Source organism: Hesperophylax consimilis, chromosome 8, assembly GCF_061612785.1.
Source record: "Hesperophylax consimilis isolate HC1 chromosome 8, BYU_Hcon_1.0, whole genome shotgun sequence".
Lineage (NCBI taxonomy): Eukaryota > Metazoa > Arthropoda > Insecta > Trichoptera > Limnephilidae > Hesperophylax > Hesperophylax consimilis.
In genome coordinates, this window is record NC_142843.1 from 29,241,247 (window position 1) to 29,262,759 (window position 21,513).

A 21,513-nucleotide genomic window follows, 5' to 3' on the forward strand; every position below is an offset into this window, starting at 1 on the left:
GAATTCATTTATTTTTAGGGACCTTACTCGTACTCGTATAATGGTAATATAACTTTTATAGAATTAATTGCACATTTAGGAAAAAATCACTCTTTTTAACACTAATAATTAAAATATGCACTTATTTTAACATTAATAAGTAAAATATTCTCTCATTGTAATACTAATAAGTAAAATATTCACTCATGTTAACACTAATAAATAAAATATTCACTCATTTTAACATTAATAAGAAAAATATTCGGATATATTTTGACTTACTAATCGATAGTATCGCACGTTCCAATCTATGGGGATGGGATGCGGTATTTTTATAGTAGGTGAAGGGGCGGAATACCAAAGAGCATTTGACATAATTTCGGACGGGTTCATGTTCACTGTCCACCTCACGCGTTTACTATTTTATCGGACGTGATGTTCAATGATAGTAAACAACAGTTGTTTTGAGATGAAAAACCTAGTCACATCGAATATGCCTTTTAAAATGACAAATTTTAAAGTCTATGCATTTCGTTACATAACGAATTAAAAAAATAGTTTGCATAACTTCTGTACGGAGGAAACTTACTGATAAAAAATATTGAAAATTTATTAGAATTGATAGGTTTCCTGGAAAATTAAAAAAAATACAATGAATTATCACGTGTTCATTAAAATCCTAACATTTTCGCATTTCACAAACACGTGTTCGATATTTTTGCGAATTTACTATAAGTTTATCAGAAAACGGTGTGCAGTCCCGTTTTAAACTAATTATTTTAGATATTTTTAATAAATCAGTATTACTCACTTTTCTCCGTGTGCAATGTGCATGTAGTCAAAACAGAATCGGTGAATGTTTTCTTTTTAATTTTTCTTTTCGTTCAAGACTATGCTTATATTTAAACAATCCAAAACTCGATGACAAAGCTTTTGGTAAGTATTTATGCACAAAGAAGATATGTAAAAATAATTATTTTCATTAATATATTACCTGAGAGATAGTGTGGTTTAAAATAGTACGCCAAAACATGTTGTCTGATTCCAAATATGAAGAAAAAGTACATCATACACAGAACACAAGATTTAGTAAAAATTGTTTAGTAAAACGTATGGCCATTCTAAAACTTACAAATAAATACGGGCAACGAATATTCACTTATCTTGTACCTACAATATTTAATACGATGTCAATGCACATAAAAGACGAATCAAATTGCACCATTGAATTTATAGAAATGCTGAAAAAGTGGGTAATGGATCGAAATTTTATACTATCTAATTTTTCGAAGAAAATTTCTTCTGAAAGTTTATCACTTTGTGATGACATTATTTATTATATTAAAACAAAAATAACTTTGTTTACATCACTTCAATATATATAACCTCTACATGTTTCATGAACAAGGTTCACCTCATCAGAAGTAATATATACTAACTATTGAATTGGGTAGTTACGTTAAAAAGAAAACATTTTTATTGTAATTAGTTTTTTTATTAATTTAACATATTTATGTTTTTATATAAAAGAAATATATTTTTAAATAAAAAAATATAATACTTACTTATAGACTCCTGATGAGGTGAACTTTTTTCATGAAGCATGTAGAGGTTATATATATGAAAGTGATGCAATTAAAGTTATTTGTGTTTTAATATTATATTATTTATTGATTTTATTTATGTAATAGTTTGTATAAATATGCCTACGAGTGTATTTGAGTAAATTGTGTGCCTTTGACTTTGTGCATGTGTATGTTAACTGTGTTAAATTTATCTGTCTTTGTATTTTATATCTTTTTATTGTAGTCTCTTGTAATGTTATTCTTCTATCTCTATTTTCTTTATTATGGTTTGTCACTATATTTGTGCTTAAGTGTTATAATTATTATTCTGAAATTAACTAACAAAATGCTTTGATAGTTTCGCTGGTATTTATAATGGAGAATAAAAACAAAATTAATGAATAAAAAAATCACGTGAGGTTAAATTAAATCCGTGGCAAAATTCTTATTCTATTTTTCTACTGCTAAACAATGGGTTAAACGGAAGGAATTCAAGAGTTAATCCTTTTTTATTGAAGCAATAAATCCTATTAGATTAAGTACCTATAGACCTTAATCCAAGCACTGAATATATCTAACGGGGTCAGTCGGTACCTGCTGTGGGATAAAATTTCGATTCAACCGACTTCTAAAGAAGCGTTTTATCACTTTTAATGATTATATTTCGATAACGGACGTTTTGCGGACACATTTTCAATGGTTATCGGACAACTCATGACAGTGATAAATCAACACACTTTTGAAAAGTGATATAAAGTCATGAAAAATGATGATAAAAAAGGTTAAAATCACTTTTAACAACTCATTTTTCAAAAGTATGTTGATTTGTCTCTGTCACAGTTGTCATGGAACCATTTTTAAGAGTAAAATTATGCCAAGTTTGCAAAGACGTTTTGAGCGATCAATGTGCCAAATTTATAAAGCGTAAAAATATGGAATAAACGGTGAAGTCTGGGTGTATTTATTAGCTTTAAACTGAAGTAAGCGGTTTCATGTGTTTCCATATATATACTTTGAAGAATTGTATTAATTAAATAATACAAAGGGTAACAATTATTTTATAAGCAATAATTATTAGCCTGAAACACTCATTCATATTGAAAAATTTCCTGATAAAAGATACATGACGCAAACGAGACTTGAACCCATTTCCTTTCGATTTCCGGTCGACAGCTCTGACCACTGAGCTATAGCAGCTTATCTCTTATCCGCGAAATAATTCAATATATACTAGTGTTTCATTCAACAATTACTGCTTGTTACATTTTTTCACCTGAAACAACCAACTTTATTTTATATGAGAAAGGCATTGTAAGTGCTAACTCTCTCAAGCAGTAATTGTTGCATGAAACACTAGTATATATTGAATTATTTTGCGGATAAGAGATAAGCCGCTATAGCTCAGTGGTCAGAGCTGTCGACCGGAAATCGAAAGGACACGGGTTCAAGTCCCGTTGGCGTCATGTATCTTTTATCAGGAGATTTTTCAATGTGGATGAGTGTTTCAGGCTAATAATTATTGCTTATAAAATAATTGTTACCCTTTGTGCTATGCATAAAAAATCTTGTCTTAAACATTAGTTTACCAAAAAAAAAAATTAAATAATATGTTATATATATGACACCAATCGCTCGACTGATAAATCGCCACAGCATTTACTATGTTTATTATTTATCAATGTTTACCACCCTGCTACAGTTTTCAATCAGAAAGTTTAAAAAAAAGTTCAAATACCAATTCAAACTTTTTTCTCCGGTAAATAAACTCACGAGTAAATTAACCGAGAGTTTTCAGTGAAACTTCAACTGTTGGTCAACCGTGAACAAGCAAATACCGCCGTTTGTTTCAATTTCTCGAGTTTTTCAGTCCTACGGAAAAGTTTGTAATCACATGAAAACTTGTCTAGAAAGATGATTGAGATAGTTTCTGGCGAAAGCACCTGGAAGTTGACTTATCAAGTTACTCAATTGGGATTTGTAGATATATAGAAATACATAACTCCGTTATAACTCGGAATGAATGCCACTATAATAATGTTTTCAAATTATTAGTCTGAAACACAAATATAAATTTAAAAAAATTTTCGAGAAAAAATAAATGCCGCCGACGGGAATTGAACCCGCACCCTTCTGATTGCCGGTCAGCTACACTAAGCTTCTTAACCGCAAAATAATTCAATAAAACTACTATTTTATTCAACAATTATTGCTTATTGTTTTCTGTGGGAAAGGCATTGTTAAAGACTAGGTGGTGTCGAAATATTTTATATCTTCATTTATTGGTGAAATATTTAACATTTTAATTCATTTTGAATTTTTGATTGGATTAAATTGGTACACTACCATTTAATAGATTTTAACCACGATGGGCATTTAAACGTCTAATCTAATAACATTTAATTATCGTCAACATCCGATCTCCATTTTAAATAAAGAGGTAGACGCTATTTATTCATTTTGTTTTGTAACATAAACATCCAAATAAACATTTATTTTTCGGAATAACTTTATTGAGTAAAACTTCAAATTGTAATATTTAAATACTGAAGACAAATAAATTTATCCAAATTAACATTTACAGACTATGTTTTTCATGGTATTCATTAAGTGCCATTGAGTTGACATTTTACAAAACAATGCTAGTTAATTCTGGTTTTTATTATTAATTAAAATTATATTACAGATTAATCATTCAATTATATTACAAGATTTCTTGTCATTCAATATTTGAGAAGATAAGACACAGATAAATTTATAAGTTTATTTATAGAGAATGAAATATATCTGCTGTTTTATAAATTTCATTCCTCTTGTCACGAACATGTCGTGGTGGTATGACCGAAGTTTTTTTTTATTGTTATTTAGTTAGTTTTAATCCTGCCAAATTGTGGCAGTTATTCGACATTATCTTGGCTCCTGTATCAGGGATAACGGGTTCGTAACCCGTCCTGCGAATTTTGTTGATTTTGTTAGTTATGGTAAATTATTATGGTAGGTATTATTATACGTGTGGTAACGGGGTCGGTTATGGTAGTCGAAGCCGAAACAATGTACGCCAGTGATAGTTGTGGTGGCCCATGGCAGAGACCTGTGTTGGTTATACAACATTTAGGGCGGGAGGCACCCGAAGGCGATGTGCTTTTTGGTATGGACACCCGCTTGGGGCAAACATTGTCTTTGGCTAGCTCAAGGTGGCGGAGCTGTGTTCTCTTGGGCCCTCGGGGTTTCGTGGCTTAAACCTAGTCGGAGGGAGTTTTCTCAAGGTTATATAAAAAAAAAACATATTTCTCATAGAACATCATTATGTTAACTAAAAATCACATGGTTAGGGAGCCCTAAGCTATAGACACTGTAGGGCGGAACTAGCTCTCTCTCTCTGCTTGTTTCATTACAAGTGAATATGGCACATGTTATGGGAGGGACAAAACTAACCCACTGGCTGATAGGGTAGACTGCGTCAGGTGAACACGGGTAGAGGGGGCAGAACATGCTGTAAATCGCGGCGGGCCGGCTTTTGGAGGCGCGGGCGATTTGGGTTTTCACTGGAACATCCGAGCGGCTTCTATCGAAATCATTCACGATGCAAATAGAAGTTACAAAGCATTGACACTGTACGGCCCATACACAAGTCGTACCTGGATAGGCCCAAACGCAGGAGTGTTATCTCTACTGCAATGGCGTCGCTAAGTTTTGAACGCGCTTTTCAAGCAAACAAAAGGCCCCCCGAATGTTCCGAATTGGAGGTCGACGAGCGTCTTTGTGGAAGTTTGTCGGGCGGCCGAAGCGAATTCGTGTTGGATATTGGCGCCGCTAGTGACTGGTTTGTGTATTTATTGCTTTCGCGTGAATTTCAAATCTCTAGTGTCTAAAATCCACTAAAATTGTAATTAAAGTTAATGCACACTCAGTATCACAACGGCAAAAGACAAATATTCAGAACGTTGCTTGAATTCGCTTCAGCCGTGTTTAGTGATCAGATCTGAACGGCCCGGTGATTCTCAACCTTACCCTTTCCCATCGCCTTACCATTTTCTCACATAATATCCAGATTGAGGATTCCACAGTCCCATTGACTTCCGAACACAATAAAACAATATTTAAATATTTTTTGATTTTCCGACATATTCGTAAACTAATTCGAAAATATATATAACTCAAAATTATTGATGAAAACATTGAATTGAGTACATTTAATTTCAGGGTTTTGATTTCTTAATTGTTGAAGAATAATACCACGAACGCTCTCCTGAACCTCCCCGTAACCATTTTCCATTTCGCAAATCTTCATCTGATAATATATAAGAGAAACCAACGGAAAGGGTCGCAAGTAATCCCTCTCGGAGGTTTCCTCTACGCGTATTTATACATCGTCAGTACCACTTTCACCAAATTAGGCAAATGTTGGTACGACCAACGACTCTCTTTAATCACAAAAATTCTTACTCCAAAACTGGCACAATTCATATGAAAATATTATACGGACGAATAGGTTTACTTTACTAACCGGTTTCGTTTTGGATTTTGACTATCGTAAATTTTCGTATCGTACAAACTCTTCACAAAACAAAGCGAGTCTCAAAGTATTTAAATAAATTTTTAACATGTTTTCTAAAACAATCTATTTCTTCGATCTAGATTCGAACATAATTTTTAAAGCTATTTTCATACTGAAAAATACGGTATAAACAATATGGCGTTATGTCTTATTTTCTATCAGTTAAATGAATATTTCACAACCACATTGCTCGTGATATTAAAAAAAATTCCAAACTTAAAATAGTTGATCTAGAAATTGTAAAAAAAAATTGTACAAAAATTTCAAAATTGACGCCAAGGTTCACTGTTCAGTAAAACAATCGGACCTCCACTTCAAGCCAGTTTGGCTACCGCCGCCACGGGAACCATTTATTCGATAATCAACATCTCTACCACAGGTCGCCCCAAGTGGTTCATCCAACTGTTCAGAATGCACCTGCGTACCAGCTGCGTGGCATACCAAATCGGGAAAGACTTCTTTTGGGAGACCCTTTGATCTCTCCAACTTGTCCCTCGACCAATCGCCTTGCGCCGCAGTGGAAGGGATATGTTCAATCGTCCGTCACTTCTGGACATACTGATCCCTAGATTCCTACCCACCCCTCTTACCTTTTTCCTTCCCAGATTTGGGTACCACCGCCCGGGAAACCATTTATTGGATAACCAATACCTCTGCCATAGATCACCCCAAGTGGTTCGCTACGTTTGGTAATTTATCAGGGGTGCCCGGGTTCAACGGGTGATCGCGTGGCGTGCCAGATCGGGAGAGGTTCTTTTGGGGCGATCCTTTAACCTCTTCAAATGGTCTCTTGACCCAGCGGGAGTGTCAGTCACTACTGGACATACTGATCCCTAGATTCCTACCCACCCATAATACCCTATTCCTTCCCAGAACTTCTTCTCCTTCCTATCCTTGAAAAAGACCCTATACACAACATTCCCAAAGATGAAATAGGCCCTGGGGGAAATTATTTTCCTATGGCCTCCTGTGTAGGGTTAATGTAAAAAAAAAACGTTAAAAAATATGTATTTCATCTTGATTTTACCTTTCTGTTGGATTTGAAATTAATTATTCAAAAGTTAAACAAATATTTTAGGAAAACAGCAAAAATACGGTAAATTATTAAATCTTTTGACAACCTTTGACAATCATACCATCAGTACATGATTATAATTAAAAAATGTAGATTGGCGTAATAAATTACGTCTGGCGTTGAAAATTACAGTCAGTCTTTAGTGACGACCATAAACCAACGAAAATGAGAAATTTATCATTTACATAAAATTGGCTTGAATTTTTTTGCAAAAGGTAATCAGTTTTTAAAATATTGTTTGATTAAAAATTGGAGCAATCCAGCGAGAAATTGAATCTCTTCCGATTGACATTTACATACATAAGAAATACCACCAAAAAAGATTTGGTCTCTATAGATTCGGTTTATAAATACCTAATTAAATCTGCTTTGAAACTTCCGGGAACTTGTCTACGCAAACAAATTTTCTGCATAAATGAACTAATCAACGCTGAATATTAATATTCAGTTCATCTGCAGGCAAATATTTGATTTGATTTCAACTAAACGGGATAGAAGTAAACACTCGCAACCATCTGAACACTTGGTCTTATTTATAATAATATCACTCAGATAATTTCTATAAAGTGTCATGTTATTTGTTAAACATCCTCATAAAGCGCTTCTATTTGCTAGAATATTACTTCAATAGCTTTAAATTCAATTGACTTTACTCACTTATAGATCAAAGGAAGAGATTAAAATCTTAAAGAAGAATAAAATCTTGAAGAAAATTATGTATTCAACAAACTTGTGATAAATGGAAACAAATTTTTAACATACATTTAATTATAAAATAATCCGAATACAAACCATTAAGTCATATAAAATTCCAATAATCTCCCTGTAGAATTGCGTTTTATTAACGAAGTATTAACAAATAAATCAAATTAACCACTTGAGTGATTTTTGGCATAATATGTCGAGTTTGTAAAACGTCTTGAGTGATCGCACGCCATAATAATATATGTAATTTTTGACTCGCAGAATTCGCGCATTTAAGATTTTTTATATTTTTTCCATATCCTAAAAATATATGAAAAACGATAAAATGTGTGTGAATTCAATTGGCTATGTAGCACTATAATCAGTTTATATGTCTCCGTATTAAAATTTAACGCCAATCACTCAACTCATATTCCGGTTATTGACGCAAGCACTCCAGTGGTTAAACACTTAAAAAAATTACATTGATATGTAAATATTTTAAACAAAACATTTATAAAAACCAAAATAAATATAGTTCCAACCAAACATCACGGTTGGTAATCACTCCACAAGGTTTCAGTAATAGAATCGATTGATTGATTGATTACACTGCACAGGGTTTCTTAACAGACTGAAGAGGTGTCAATAAATTGTTGCCACTAATGTAGGTATGCCAAACTGTCAGACAGGGACAGGTAATTGAGTAACAGGTTGTTTTTTTTTTTTTTTTTTTTTTTTTTTTTTTTTATTTTATTTATTTATTTGCAAAAACAGTACAAAAACCAATACATTGCAAAAGCGGTAAACAAATTATTGAAGAAAATTTTATACATAAGTATACAGTTAAAACATATGCAAAAGCGGTAAACAAAATATGGAAAAAAAATTATACATAAGTATACAGTTAAAACAAATACAATATTTCGCGCTTAAAGTCGTTGTAGGACATATGGAAAATATCCAAGTTAGCTGGAAGGGAGTTAATTAACCTAGTGAGTCTTCCCAGGGGCATCACCATTGGTAAGTTAGTTCTGGACCTGGGAAGAATTAAAAGCCTGTGTTGGCGGCCTCTCGTGAAATTATCCGGGACATAAAGTCCTATTTTTGACAGAATGTCTGGAATTGATACTAAACCATTCAGAAGCTTGTAAGCCATCATCAATAATGCGACGTCCCGTCTGGAACTAAGGCTGCAGATATTCAGCATTCCCGAGATAAATGCTGTTGGAAACAGCCATGGGTAAAAACCAAACTCTCTCATATAGAGGTATCGTAAAAATTTCTTTTGAATTTTCTCGACCATTAGTACATAGACAGTGTCCTCTGGCCCCCATACCTGAGATCCACTCTCGAGAATGCTACGCACTAAGCTAAAGTAAAGCAGCCTAATGACTGCAAGGTTTGTCAGTTCCTTTGAATTGTGTATGACAAAACCTAACATTCTTGTAGCTGATTTACAGATCTTTTCAATGTGAGCGTGAAATGTTAAGCGAGCGTCATACACAATTCCTAAGTCCTTATAAGTCACCGTATGCTTTAGTGATGTATCTTTCATTTTGTAATTAAAATATACGATCTTTTGTGACCTCGTAAAACACATAACTGAGCATTTTTGGAAGTTGAAACCGAGTTTGCTGTCAATACTCCAGTCAATAATTGCATTTATATCTTCCTGGAGCTTTTTACAGTCTTCTAATGATCTTATTCTTAAGAACAGTTTAATATCATCTGCAAAAAGTAAAAAACGGACGAATTTGATTTTTCCCCGAATATTATTTATAAAAATTAGAAACAATAAGGGTCCTAAATTGGAACCCTGCGGCACACCAGAGTTTGTAGGATACGCGTTAGAGTTAAAACCACCATAGGAAACGAATTGTTCCCTTTCTTTTAAATAGTTAGCAAAGAGTTTAATTAAGTTTTCGGAAAAACCAATTTCTTCAAGCCTACTTAAGAGCACTAAGTGATCAACCTTATCGAAAGCTTTCGCAAAGTCATGGTATGACGTGTCAACTTGCTCATTATTATCGAGCGCTCTCGCCACGTAATCAGTATATGCCATCAAGTTTGTAGTGGTTGAACGGCCACGTCGAAATCCGTGTTGTTGTTCGATCAAGAATGGTTCAACCTTGGCATATACATATTTATGAATAATTATTTCGAATAACTTGGCAGGTGCGGAAAGAATTGCTATAGGACGGTAATTGGTTGCCTGACACTTGTCACCATCTTTATGTAGAGGGGTAACTTTTGACAGCTTCCACAGTTTAGGAAAAATTCCGTTTTTAATCGTAAGATTAAATATATGTAGAAGTGGATTAGACAGTGGTTCAGAACAACCCTTAATGACGAAGGGTGGAATGAAATCAGGGCCAAATGATGTTTTTGGTTTCAATTTTCTTATTGCTAAACTGAAATCCATGTTATTAACGTTTTCTATAGATATGTTTTGAGCTTTTGTCAATCCAATCTGTCCTGGTACGTAAGAATCAAAATCAGCTTTTTCTGGATTATAGACAGATTGGAAATATTTTGCGAAAGCTTCCGGTACGTCAGTTCCTTTGTAAGTACAATCATTCAGAATAATATGATTTAAGAGGCCTCTGTCATTTTTTTTGTCAGAAACATATTTCCAAAATGACTTTGGATCGTGTTTAACATTATTCTCTACCTCCACAATATATTTTTTGTGTGCTATTGAAATGCTATGTTTAATTTTTGTACGATAGGATTTGAATAACTCGTGTTCACTATCCAAACCTGATCGTTTCCACCGTCGATGGTATACAAGCTTCGTCTTTATGTCCCCGATAATCTCACGCGAAAACCATCTAGGATAGTTTTCATTTCGCGGCGCTTTTTTTCTTAGAAAACATTTGTCAAAATACGCGTATAGGGTATCGTAGAAGTACTTAACTGCTTCGTCAACATCGGAGATCTCCAAGATAGCCAGCCAATTGTGGTCACGCAATTGGCTGTACAGCTTCTCAAAGTCTCCTTTGCGGAAATTCCAACCACGAAAGTCATTTTCTGAATGTAAACAACGACTTTTCAACGGTCTGTCATGATCAAGACTAATTTCTGACACAAGTGTCGGGTGATAATTATCTTCTTGAACAAGACAGAAATCGGATTTTTTTGTAAACATACTAAAGTTACTTAATACTAGATCCAAAGTACGATTACATGAGTTAAGTACTGTATTAAACTGCTTCAATTGAAAAAGTTCCATAACATATAAAAGCTCAGTGTTCACTGCACGTGGATTTTGTGAAGAATTAATGTTAAAATCACCAATCACTAAGATTTTTTTATCAACAAGGTAAGTTAAGTTACTAATTAAAGTTTCGAAAAAAGTCGTGTAAATATGCGTTTTTGAACTGGGTGGGATATAAACAGAACAAATAAATAAACATAAGCCTTGAATTGTGACTTTGACCCATAAATTTTCGTCTCCCGTTTCCAGATGGGAAAGTCGTTCGGCTCGCATGTTTTCTTCGTTTAGTAAAGCGAGCAGTAGTCCACCACCTCGTGTTTGTTGAGTGCTTCTGTCTTTTCGGAAAACTGTGTATCTGCTGTCGAAAATTTGCGCGTTAAATATCGAATCGTTTAGCCAAGACTCCGTAATCACGATGAATTTATGTTCTTGGTTAAGAACATTTTCTAGAAATTGATTCATCTTAGACCTGAGTCCTCGCACGTTCTGGTATAGTAGCAGTCATTTTGATTCGGTCGGCTTTTTCGCGTTTTCTTGACCTGAAATGCGTTTATTATAATATCTAAAATGACGGACAACCACTCCTCGGGGCCATAGTTCTTCTTTTAGTAGTAAATCTATGTTCTGCTCGTCGACTCCTATTTTAAAGGATGAGTATTCTTTAGAAAACGCCATAAACTTTTCAGCATTACAGCTGAGAGCTGTATTCGTTTTGACATGGGAAATGACTTCCTCCGTCGTCGTGTCGGGATCTAAGCGTGAAACGATAATAAATTTTTGTTTGGGTATTACTTTAATCTTACTCGAGTCATTGGTTCCTACGACTAAAATTTTGTTTTTATTGCGTAAGGCGGCACTGTATGATAACAATGGGCAGGAGGGCGGCTCGGTGCGGGGGGTTTGCTTGACGTTAACGCCGCTGCTCTCAGCCGGTGTAACCGACTCGGAGGCGGGGGCGGGCGCAGGGGAAACGGTAACTGGTTCACTGCTGTTTGCCAAACGAGGCTGGCTGACTGCAGGTGTGAGAGAGATGGTATCGATATTCTCACCTGAGTTTGAATTTTGGTTGATTTTTGTTTTCGATCGCGTTGTAATCACCTTGTCATTCGCACTGTAGGTACTCCGAAAGACTTCAATACTCGTAACGAGCCGCGAAATGATATTATTTTGAGTGATTATTTCATTCGATAATTGCCGAATTATTCGCTCCTGTTCGAGATTTTTAGTTTTCATTGACGATAGTTGCGTGTAGCAATCATCCAGTACTGCGATGCTTTGCTTATTAGACATATTTATTATTATTATTCGTTAACAAAATACGCGCGACGAAACTGTGTGCGTCTTAACTCGTGACTGGTGCGTAACTGGTTGTGCGTAACATTGTGTGAGGGAATGCAGGAACATATTATTTTAGAGGGAGATGCAAGTAGTTTGCGTTAACAATGCTTTATAATCATAACTCAGAATTTCTTCTGAAATATAGAATACTTAAATCTTTTAAAAAATGTATGTAATTTTAAGATAATCTCTATACATTGGCTGATTTGAAAAAGTAATTTCATGACATTCCCTCGATAGAAAAAAAATCGCAAAGCATTCTTCGAAAATTATAAAAAACACACCTGGTTCTATGATTTAACATGTTATAGGTTTGAAAAGAATTGCATTTTCTTTAAATGTTTCCTAAGAAATTTTTGCTTTATTTGAAATAAAACCTGTTTAACTAAATGTTTTCACAACAATCGCATAGGTCTATTAATTATAATCGTTTTTAGGTTAGCGCGCTACCTCTAACATTTGTATTTACGTAATACGTTTCTTTCGAACCATCTTCAATAATCTTCTTATTCTCTTTGAACGCTTACTACGGAGCCTTAAGTCATTATCATGTAAAAATTTCGCCTAAATAAAAACTAATAAAATAAAAATAAATGTGTTTTTCACAAAGAATTTAATATTTAATATTCATATTGGTGGAGCTTGATAAATCAATGCCATATTCACCACCTTTACATTCATAAAAATAAAATAAATTAAAAACATTCGCGGTTTAAAAATATCTTGACGAAATTAATAGTCCTTCTGCTACCAACATTGATTATTAACGAAAAATGTTGCTTATTGATTGATTGAGGATTAAGCTGGCAGAAGATTGAACCCGTAACGCCGCAGCACGAACTTAATATGACGCTTTTGACAGCTTGACCAACAACCCGATTTTATTCGAAGCAAGGGGAACAAAGCTAAAATCAATTATGCTATGTTTCGATTCTCAATATCTATTGAATTCTCACCAATTTGTTCACCATACCAACAAACAATAAACTACAATCAAATGAATAAATGGATCAATCTTGTTTTCTTAGTTTTTTTTGTAAACGACCTTTCTTTAAATATTTTTATGTTCCATAATGACTGCCGTAAAGAGGGTAAAGTGTAAACGTTTACGTTTAAGCATTTGGAAGTAAGAAAAAAAGCTTTCAGGCAATTCCTTAACACTAATTCAATACAATAGTTGCTGGCAGTTAGACCACGTAGATTCTAACGACCTCTGTGTTTACTTTCAGCATTCTTACATTATCCATGATCATTACTATTAGTTCATAGGCGTTTTAAAGGGTTTTTTTTTACTTATTTAAGTAACATTTGCAAAGCAATTTCGGTAAAAAAAACTTTCCATCAATCATGAAGAAGTTGGAAAGTCTATTTTTTGTCAAAATCAAGGTAAGGCGTTATATAAAATTATGAATTTATTTTGCATTGAAAAGCTTAAAGTTTTGTACAATCCACCTAATAATAACAAAAACAGCAGTTCTTGGACTCTAGCCCAGGTTAGTAATATTTCAACCGAAATTGCTTCATTCTAAATATGTAAAAACTATGCATATTATTCTTTACTAGAAGATGAAAATGACATTTCATAAAGGTTGTAAATACTATTAGACTGCACAGCTTGCTCTCATGCCTTCTTTTGTGCTTTCTCCTTGCTAAAGGTTCTGTAATAATCAAGACTGGTAAATACTCTATTGACTAGTGTCATTTTCACCGAAAATATATAAAGACAGAGAAATATCTTTAATCATTCATAAATATCATTATCACAGCCATGTTATTAATATTTTGTCGAAAAAAATCATTCAATATGGTTTAGGAATACGAGATTACGTTTATATAAAATCTTTTTTTTACTATTTATGGAAAGTTACTTTATTTTTAACCACTTTTCTATAAGTTTTATTTTGTTTAATTCAGCAGAACGCTGTGTGATGCTTTGTCTGTCATATAATAATAATCATACAATATAAGATTAATAAAAAAGAAAGAAATTACTTCAAGACCATGTTCACTATTTCCTCGAAAATGTTTCTTTAAAGATGACGTAGGTTCTGAGTAAAAATTAATTTTCCTCAGGGCCTCGTGTGTGAAGTTAATGTAAAAAATATACATTTATAACAAAAATATACAAATAAAAATATTTATTTATTTTTCGGAATAAGTTTATTGAGTAAAACCTCAAATTGTAATATTTAAATATTGAAGACAATATTAGTGATTTCTAAACGAAAATCTGAAACAGAAAAATCGGAAAAGGAAACGGTCACATCTGGGACGCGATCACGCGGGTCACATCTGGGTCCCAGATGTGACCGTTTCCTTTTCTGATTTTTCTGTTTCAGATTTTCGTTTAGAAATCACTAATATTGTCTTCAATATTTAAAAATATTTATATATTTTTTTTACAAAACCGTTTAAAGAAATTGTTATCACACTGTCGACTTGCGTACTAGTAAAAAAAGTGTACAGAACAAGTACAACAAATACTTAATTGTGTTAAGTGAAAAAGCTAAAATCATTACAATCATCCCCTCGTACGTAGGTACTTCTTGGCAGTTGTGGAAAGATTTCTTCAGAAGAATTTCACGTATTGAATTTTGATGGCAAACCCCCCACAAAGATCGCCTGGCTATATAGATTCCTACAGTAAAATCAATATGACATCAACCTAGCCAGTTGAAAGGCTTCTTGAGGCAGAGATAGCGTTAACGACTTCATGACGGTTAGCCGCGGGGTTCTTGGATTGAATCAATTTCCAATCGATGGCACATACGAGAAATGCACCAACATACGTACGATTTTCTTACAATATTATCCTTTAATATACTAGAAATGCGATTGCTGTGCCAGAATTTATTCTGAATATATCTTGAATAGAATGGGACTCAATGTCACTCATATTATTAATAACTACCTATCAAATTATAAATGAATTAAAAAATATTCAACCCTGTTCGCAGCGTCATTACTGTGTATTCTGAACAAATTAAACACTAACGTGAAGTCATCTAATACAAAATCTTATGAAACTTCAAATCAACCTTGTTTTAACGATGCAAACAAACAACTCTAAATAAACCTAACAACCGTAACAAAAATTTTATTATCATCAAAACTTATTCTTAAAAACCTGTCGTTTGAGATTTTAGATGTTGGTGAACATAGATAATACAAACAAAGATAGATATAGCATAGAAGCGCGCTTACTGTCACCGAGCTATGACCAAAGTTGTTTAATTTAATTTTTTTTTTTTTTTTGCTTTTTATTGCTTCGATTTTCGAATATGTCTCACTTTTGAATATTTATAGGCAAGTGAAGTGCAATAGGCCAAGACTGCGCTATACAAGTGCAATATTAATATTACTAGTAGTTATGTGAACAGTAGGCTTCTCGTAATAGTGATAAATTGATAACGTTTGTGCGCTCTGGCGGAGTAAAAAGGTAATAAAACTAACTAAAAAAAAGTTAATAAAATTAACTAAAAAAAAGGTAATAAAACTGACTAAAAAAAAGGTAATAAAACTAACTAAAATAAAATAAAACACGGCTACCATGTTTACCGGGTTACCCGGACACAAGCAAACAAATTTAGTGCGCTCAGTCAATAATCAATTTTGCAAAAAAAAAATGTCGCTAGAGTGGAGGAACGATAATATTTTAACTCACCCACAAATAACGAAGATGAAAGATGAAAATAGATGAAAATGTCAGGAACTTACCTGTAAAGAAAGGAAAAAAATATTTGTATTAGCGTAATAACTATGCATAAATTTATTATAAAATATGCAAAATTTAACAATAAATAATTTAATCTGCACTGATTATCAAAGCTGCGTATATACGTTCGGTTTGTAGTAGAAAAAAATGTTGGGGGTCCGCCGTGCGGAGATTCGATTTTCACTATTTGCAGTAGTATTTTGGTGAACGATGTTCACATATTTGTTTGCGGGTTTTCATACTAATAATAATGCATGGCCCTTCTACTTTGTTTCAGCTTTCTGTTTTGATAAAATGTAAAACATGAAAAGTTGACTCGTACTTAATGCTGAATATTTCCAGACTGGAGGTAACCTGGCAGACAAACTACAGCAGGTATTCCTTATCATATTACCAGAAGATGCCTGTGATCATATCTACAAAGAGCAGTTCACCAGGAACATGATGTGTGCACACGACATGGCCGGAGGAAAAGACTCCTGCAATGTAAATATAAAATCTTACACATCCAGAATTAAATCATTTCATTATAATATGACTCATTTCAGAATGGATTGCATACATATTCATAAATAGTTATCTGAAATAAATGGTAAGTTTTAAGTAAGCGAACCGCATAAACTAATCTAAATATACTGTTTAGTATTGAAACAGTTTGGGATAATACCTACCATAATTTCCCATCATATACTATCATACCAACTATCCATTTCCTTCCTTGAAAACAGCCTTACCCACTTTGGAAAGAAGAAGATTATTTTGATGCATTGTAAATTGTCGCAAGTCAGTACATTATTCGCAATCGTGTCGTGTGGCAAGCAGATGCAATCGTTGTGTCGTCGTGAATTGGATTCGTATATTCAAATGCTTTGTGCTCTGTTTGCAAATTATCATCTCGTTTTGGAGGAAATTTTCACCCTGTGTACAGTGCCAGTTCGTCGAGAGCCATAATGCAGGGATTCGTGGGAATTCAAGGTAGGCTGTTTCCATCATTCCACATTTCCCGTGATTTTCAAACCCAATTGAATGTGCTATATATTTCCATCCTTGTTGATTTGGTTCACAGTCCATTCCGTGTAATAGTATACGGTACAGATACAAAACCTACCTTCTAAATTATTTACGCTGGACTGTCTGTTCTGACAGTTTTTTTTTTTAATTTTATTTTTTATGTATCTAAGTACTTTTTAATTTATTCATAATAACACAAAATATGACACGGTATCAAAAAATAATCTCACATAAAATACAGTACCTAGATAGATAGATTAATGTGATATGAGAGGACTTTCTACGATATATATAAATATATATGTCATATTTAAGATATTAAGATATATATAGGAGAAGTATATAATAGAAGTATAAATTATAGGAAAATCTCAATTCAATTTTTTTTAACGAGCCATAAATATTATTTTATAGGTATGTTCTATATTCGTGCTATATTCAGGTTTTCGATTCTCAAAGCCGTTAAGATATTTTTGGTAGAGAGGACATAGTTGACAGGTAGCGGAAAGTTTGAAATCTTTATCTGGTTAGATAAGAATAACTCCATAACCAAGCCGCTTTTGTAACGTTAGCATTAAATTATATTAAAATTCTATTTAAAAAAAATGAATGATAGATGCTCTCAGACCATGAAATTAAGAATTGAATCTTTGCTTGAAATGACTTTTGCGGTGTTTGGTGACCAGATCTGGATAGTCAACTACTTCTCAACTTTTCTCTTCCCCATCTCCTATCAATGTCTACCCCTTTAAGACCGACGACATACACCAAATGGGAATGCTATATTTGGGATGGTTGGGACTCTTATGCGCACTTCCAGCATAAAAAAAGGTGAAAACCAAATACTTTAGGAATAATATAAGAGTCGTGTATGATTTGAGATTTTCACGGCCGAAAGTATTATGATGATTTGTTTTTGGGGTATTATGCCGTGTTTCGCTACCTCCTTCTTTAGTCAACATTTCCGAGCCACCCTGACAAAAAAAATATTAATAGAGACGATGGAGCTAAGCTCAGTAGTTCTTGGTATCAGGTAATTGACGGCTAGACCAGAAGTAAATGCAAAAAACCACTTTATAATTATCCGTCAATGTTAGCTCTTAAACGGTTGGAGCTGGCAACTCGGGATCGCATCTTCATACGCAAGCACACATTTCACCACAACCTTAGATTACATATCTGCCCTGATGATGTACACTGCAATGCTGTCCGAAACGTTGGCTAAAGAAGGAGGTACAGAAAAACGGCATAATACCCCAAAAAAAATCAGTTAAATATAAGAATTGGTTTTATTTTCTCCTTAAATCAGTATCAAAATACTTTCAGAATAGAGAATCCTCAGAATCCCAATAGAGGCGCGGCGTATTGTGCGATATGCAAACGAAGGCTTTCCTTTCGCATAATATTATCTGTCGGGAAAAATTCAAATAAGATAGGAATCTGAAAGTTTGAATAGGCAGTGCGCCGGAGGCAAATTTTTTCAATCATAACCTTTCCAAAAGATACCCAGTATTGCGATTGTGAAAATCGCTCTCTATAAATTAGTGTAAAAATGTCGAATTCATTACAGCTTTGTCACTAATCGGATTACTAAAGAAAACTGCTTTTGGGTGAGAAAATTAGCGTTAAAATAATAATTTCCAATGTCAATCTAAGAGATTTTTTTTTTAATTTACAACAATTTCTTGTGTTGTCTCTAGACTTTTTACTGTTGGTTTAGTTCCAATGATTAAAAGCAACCTTTTAAAGTTATCATCATGGAAAATCAAATTTTCTGCTGAGAAAACTAATTTATTCAAGAAAACAAGTAATAAACTTATTTTTATTCTTTGTCCTTTCTTTAAAACAAACAGTTTTGTAAGAGTTTATCCGCGACATAAGTTAATACAAGTTTTTGTAAGGCGTCTAAAACGATTTATACTTTAACTAAGATCTTGTGTTATTTTTTAAAAGGGTTATTTATTTATTGATTAACTCTATTGGGTTTTTACATAAAAATTATAAATTATATTGAAAAAAATAGTAAAACATAAATAAAAAGACTTTAAAAAAACTCATAGTACAAAATATTTCTTAAATCACATTAATTTTTAAGCACCCTTTAAATATAAATACAAGTAATAAATAATAATAATAAAAATATTGTGAATATTTCTTAAAAATATCATTTCATATTCGTGCTTAAGTAAACAGATGCATAAATTATGATTACTCGTTATTTACATTAACTAAAAGTTTTGAACTAATTTGGTTTTGAATGTGTCAAAGTTTAAATTGAAAATATCAGCGAAATCTATTAGTTCATTCCTTCTCTAACACGAAGTTCAAATTGTTGTGAAATAATATATTCCATCAAGCATACTTCGAAAGAACACGTGAGGTCAGCAAATTTATGGCGTCAGGGCAGTCAAATCTTGAATTAACACTTGTATACAATAAAAAGACATTAAATATCTTTCGCCTTTCAGATAATTTCTTTCGATTTGTGAGCAATGAGAGTTAAAATGAGGAGAAAATCCTAGCCAGAGATTTATATAAAAATGAATATTTCAAATTTCCACAGCCATGTTGGAAATTGCATAGCTGAAAATAGTCGAATTAATTCTAGACAAAGAGATAATTTCATGACGCCACATCTTACCGTGTATGTGCTTCACTTACTTCGCACAAACAGATTTTCGGCTTAATGGTAGCATTACTTACGTCATAAGGTAAAAATATACCAAAATAACATTCAAACATTTTGTAATCATATTCGTGGGAAAGCTTAAATAGAAATTAATTTTCTTTTGCAATACTGTGAGATAATTTAACGCGTTTTAGTGCGAAATAATTAGAATGTAGGTATAGAAATATAATGTTGCATTCGAGTTTATAATGATATTGTATGCAACGGGTCGTCTTCAAAGAATAAAATAACTACCGCATACTGCAACCGCTCATTAATGCAAATGGCTGCACTCAAAACAAAAGTACCATAATGCTGTGTTCCTGAAAGTGTAATAAATGAACGGGGAAATGCAAAAACCTGAAACACGTTGTAACTTCAGGAACTTTCTTGAAAAATAATCGATAAAGTGAGTGTAAAATTTAAAGTTTGAAAGTGTGTTCTTATCTTGAAATCAGTCTTCATTCTCCACATACGAGCCTCCTAGTAGAGACAATGAAGTGATCGATCAATGTGAAGTCAGAGTGAAATTGCTTGAGAAGATATTAACGCGAAAACAATACACAGCGATAGTTACACAAGGATTATTTTTCTGTATTTCTTGGGCGTTAACTATGTAACAATTTCTTGACATTTTTGTTTTATTTTCCAAATACAATTTGTAACTTAAATTTTAGTTTACTTTGCTACATGTTTCTACACAACCGTGTCATTAACTATCAATCTTAAAACTAAGTTAAAAATTATACAAGTACAGAAAATTAGATTTTATTAGGTGGGGGTAGAGGGTGGAGTCAACAAAACAGGGAAACATTGTTAGTAAAGGTGACTTACAGGGTTATATTATTGGTTGGCTAATTTTTTTTTGTTAATTGCCAAGGTGTAACGTTTAAATGTTTAAATTTAGTTTTTTCTTTGTTAAAGCTATGGTCTGTTAAATGTCTGTTAAATGGTTAGCAAACTCAGAATAGTTATTTTTTCGTAAACAGGGTTCATGCTCTCTGATTCTAGTTTTAAAATTTCTAGTAGTCATACCTTCATACTGTGCGTCACATTCATTACATTAATTTTATATATATCGTGTATATCCCATTTTTTCGAATTTATTGGAAACATACTTGTTATTATTTTTTTTTAATTAGTGTAGAACAAGCATCACAACCTCAACAACAACAAAAATCTTCTTTCTTCGAAAGAGTTGATTATAACACGGGGGAAATCCTTAATCTTGTCTTTAAAACAATAATAATAATAATGTTTATTTCAGCTGGACAGAGCGGTATGTGCAATGCTCTTCCTGCTATTAAAGTTTATATTTAAGTTAATACATAAAAAATCAACTTAGAAATAATTAAAAAATGAATAAATTGATGAACACATTAGGACTTTATGGTGGCTCGAGTGAAATTTTACATCTCTGGTGGAGAGGCGCTCCCTGCCACTGGGCAACGGCCTGGACAAGAGTGTTGTCCGATCTCTGGTAGCGCTGAATCGTCCCGGCTATTCTGTGGCGCATCAAAGCAGCAAACCCATGCACCCTTCCTTCGTTGAACATCTGTGAGGCGCTGCATCGCCAGGGGAGGCCAAATAGGGCTCTGTATGCGTGGTTGTACTGTACTCGGAGTGTGTTCATGACGCCTTGTGTGTATGTCGTCCATAGCTCGCTAGTGTAGAAGCTCATACAGTATGTTTGGAAAAGTTGC

The 21,513-nt window shown here is 33.3% G+C and overlaps 2 protein-coding genes across 3 annotated transcripts in view; one reads left to right on the forward strand and one right to left on the reverse strand.

Annotated features, from left to right (window-relative positions):
• Epac (Exchange protein directly activated by cAMP) overlaps positions 1-21,513 on the reverse strand; it is a 524,699-nt gene that overhangs the window by 440,534 nt on the left and 62,652 nt on the right. The gene's annotated exons all lie outside the window — the stretch shown is intronic.
• Positions 1-21,513, forward strand: part of LOC149421831 (transmembrane protease serine 9-like) — a 102,965-nt gene that overhangs the window by 76,876 nt on the left and 4,576 nt on the right. The window contains exons 10-11 of the mRNA XM_089634689.1: positions 11,929-12,051; positions 16,474-16,617. Coding sequence (XP_089490815.1) covers positions 11,929-12,051; positions 16,474-16,617 — 267 coding nt within the window. The remainder of the gene's footprint in view (positions 1-11,928; positions 12,052-16,473; positions 16,618-21,513) is intronic.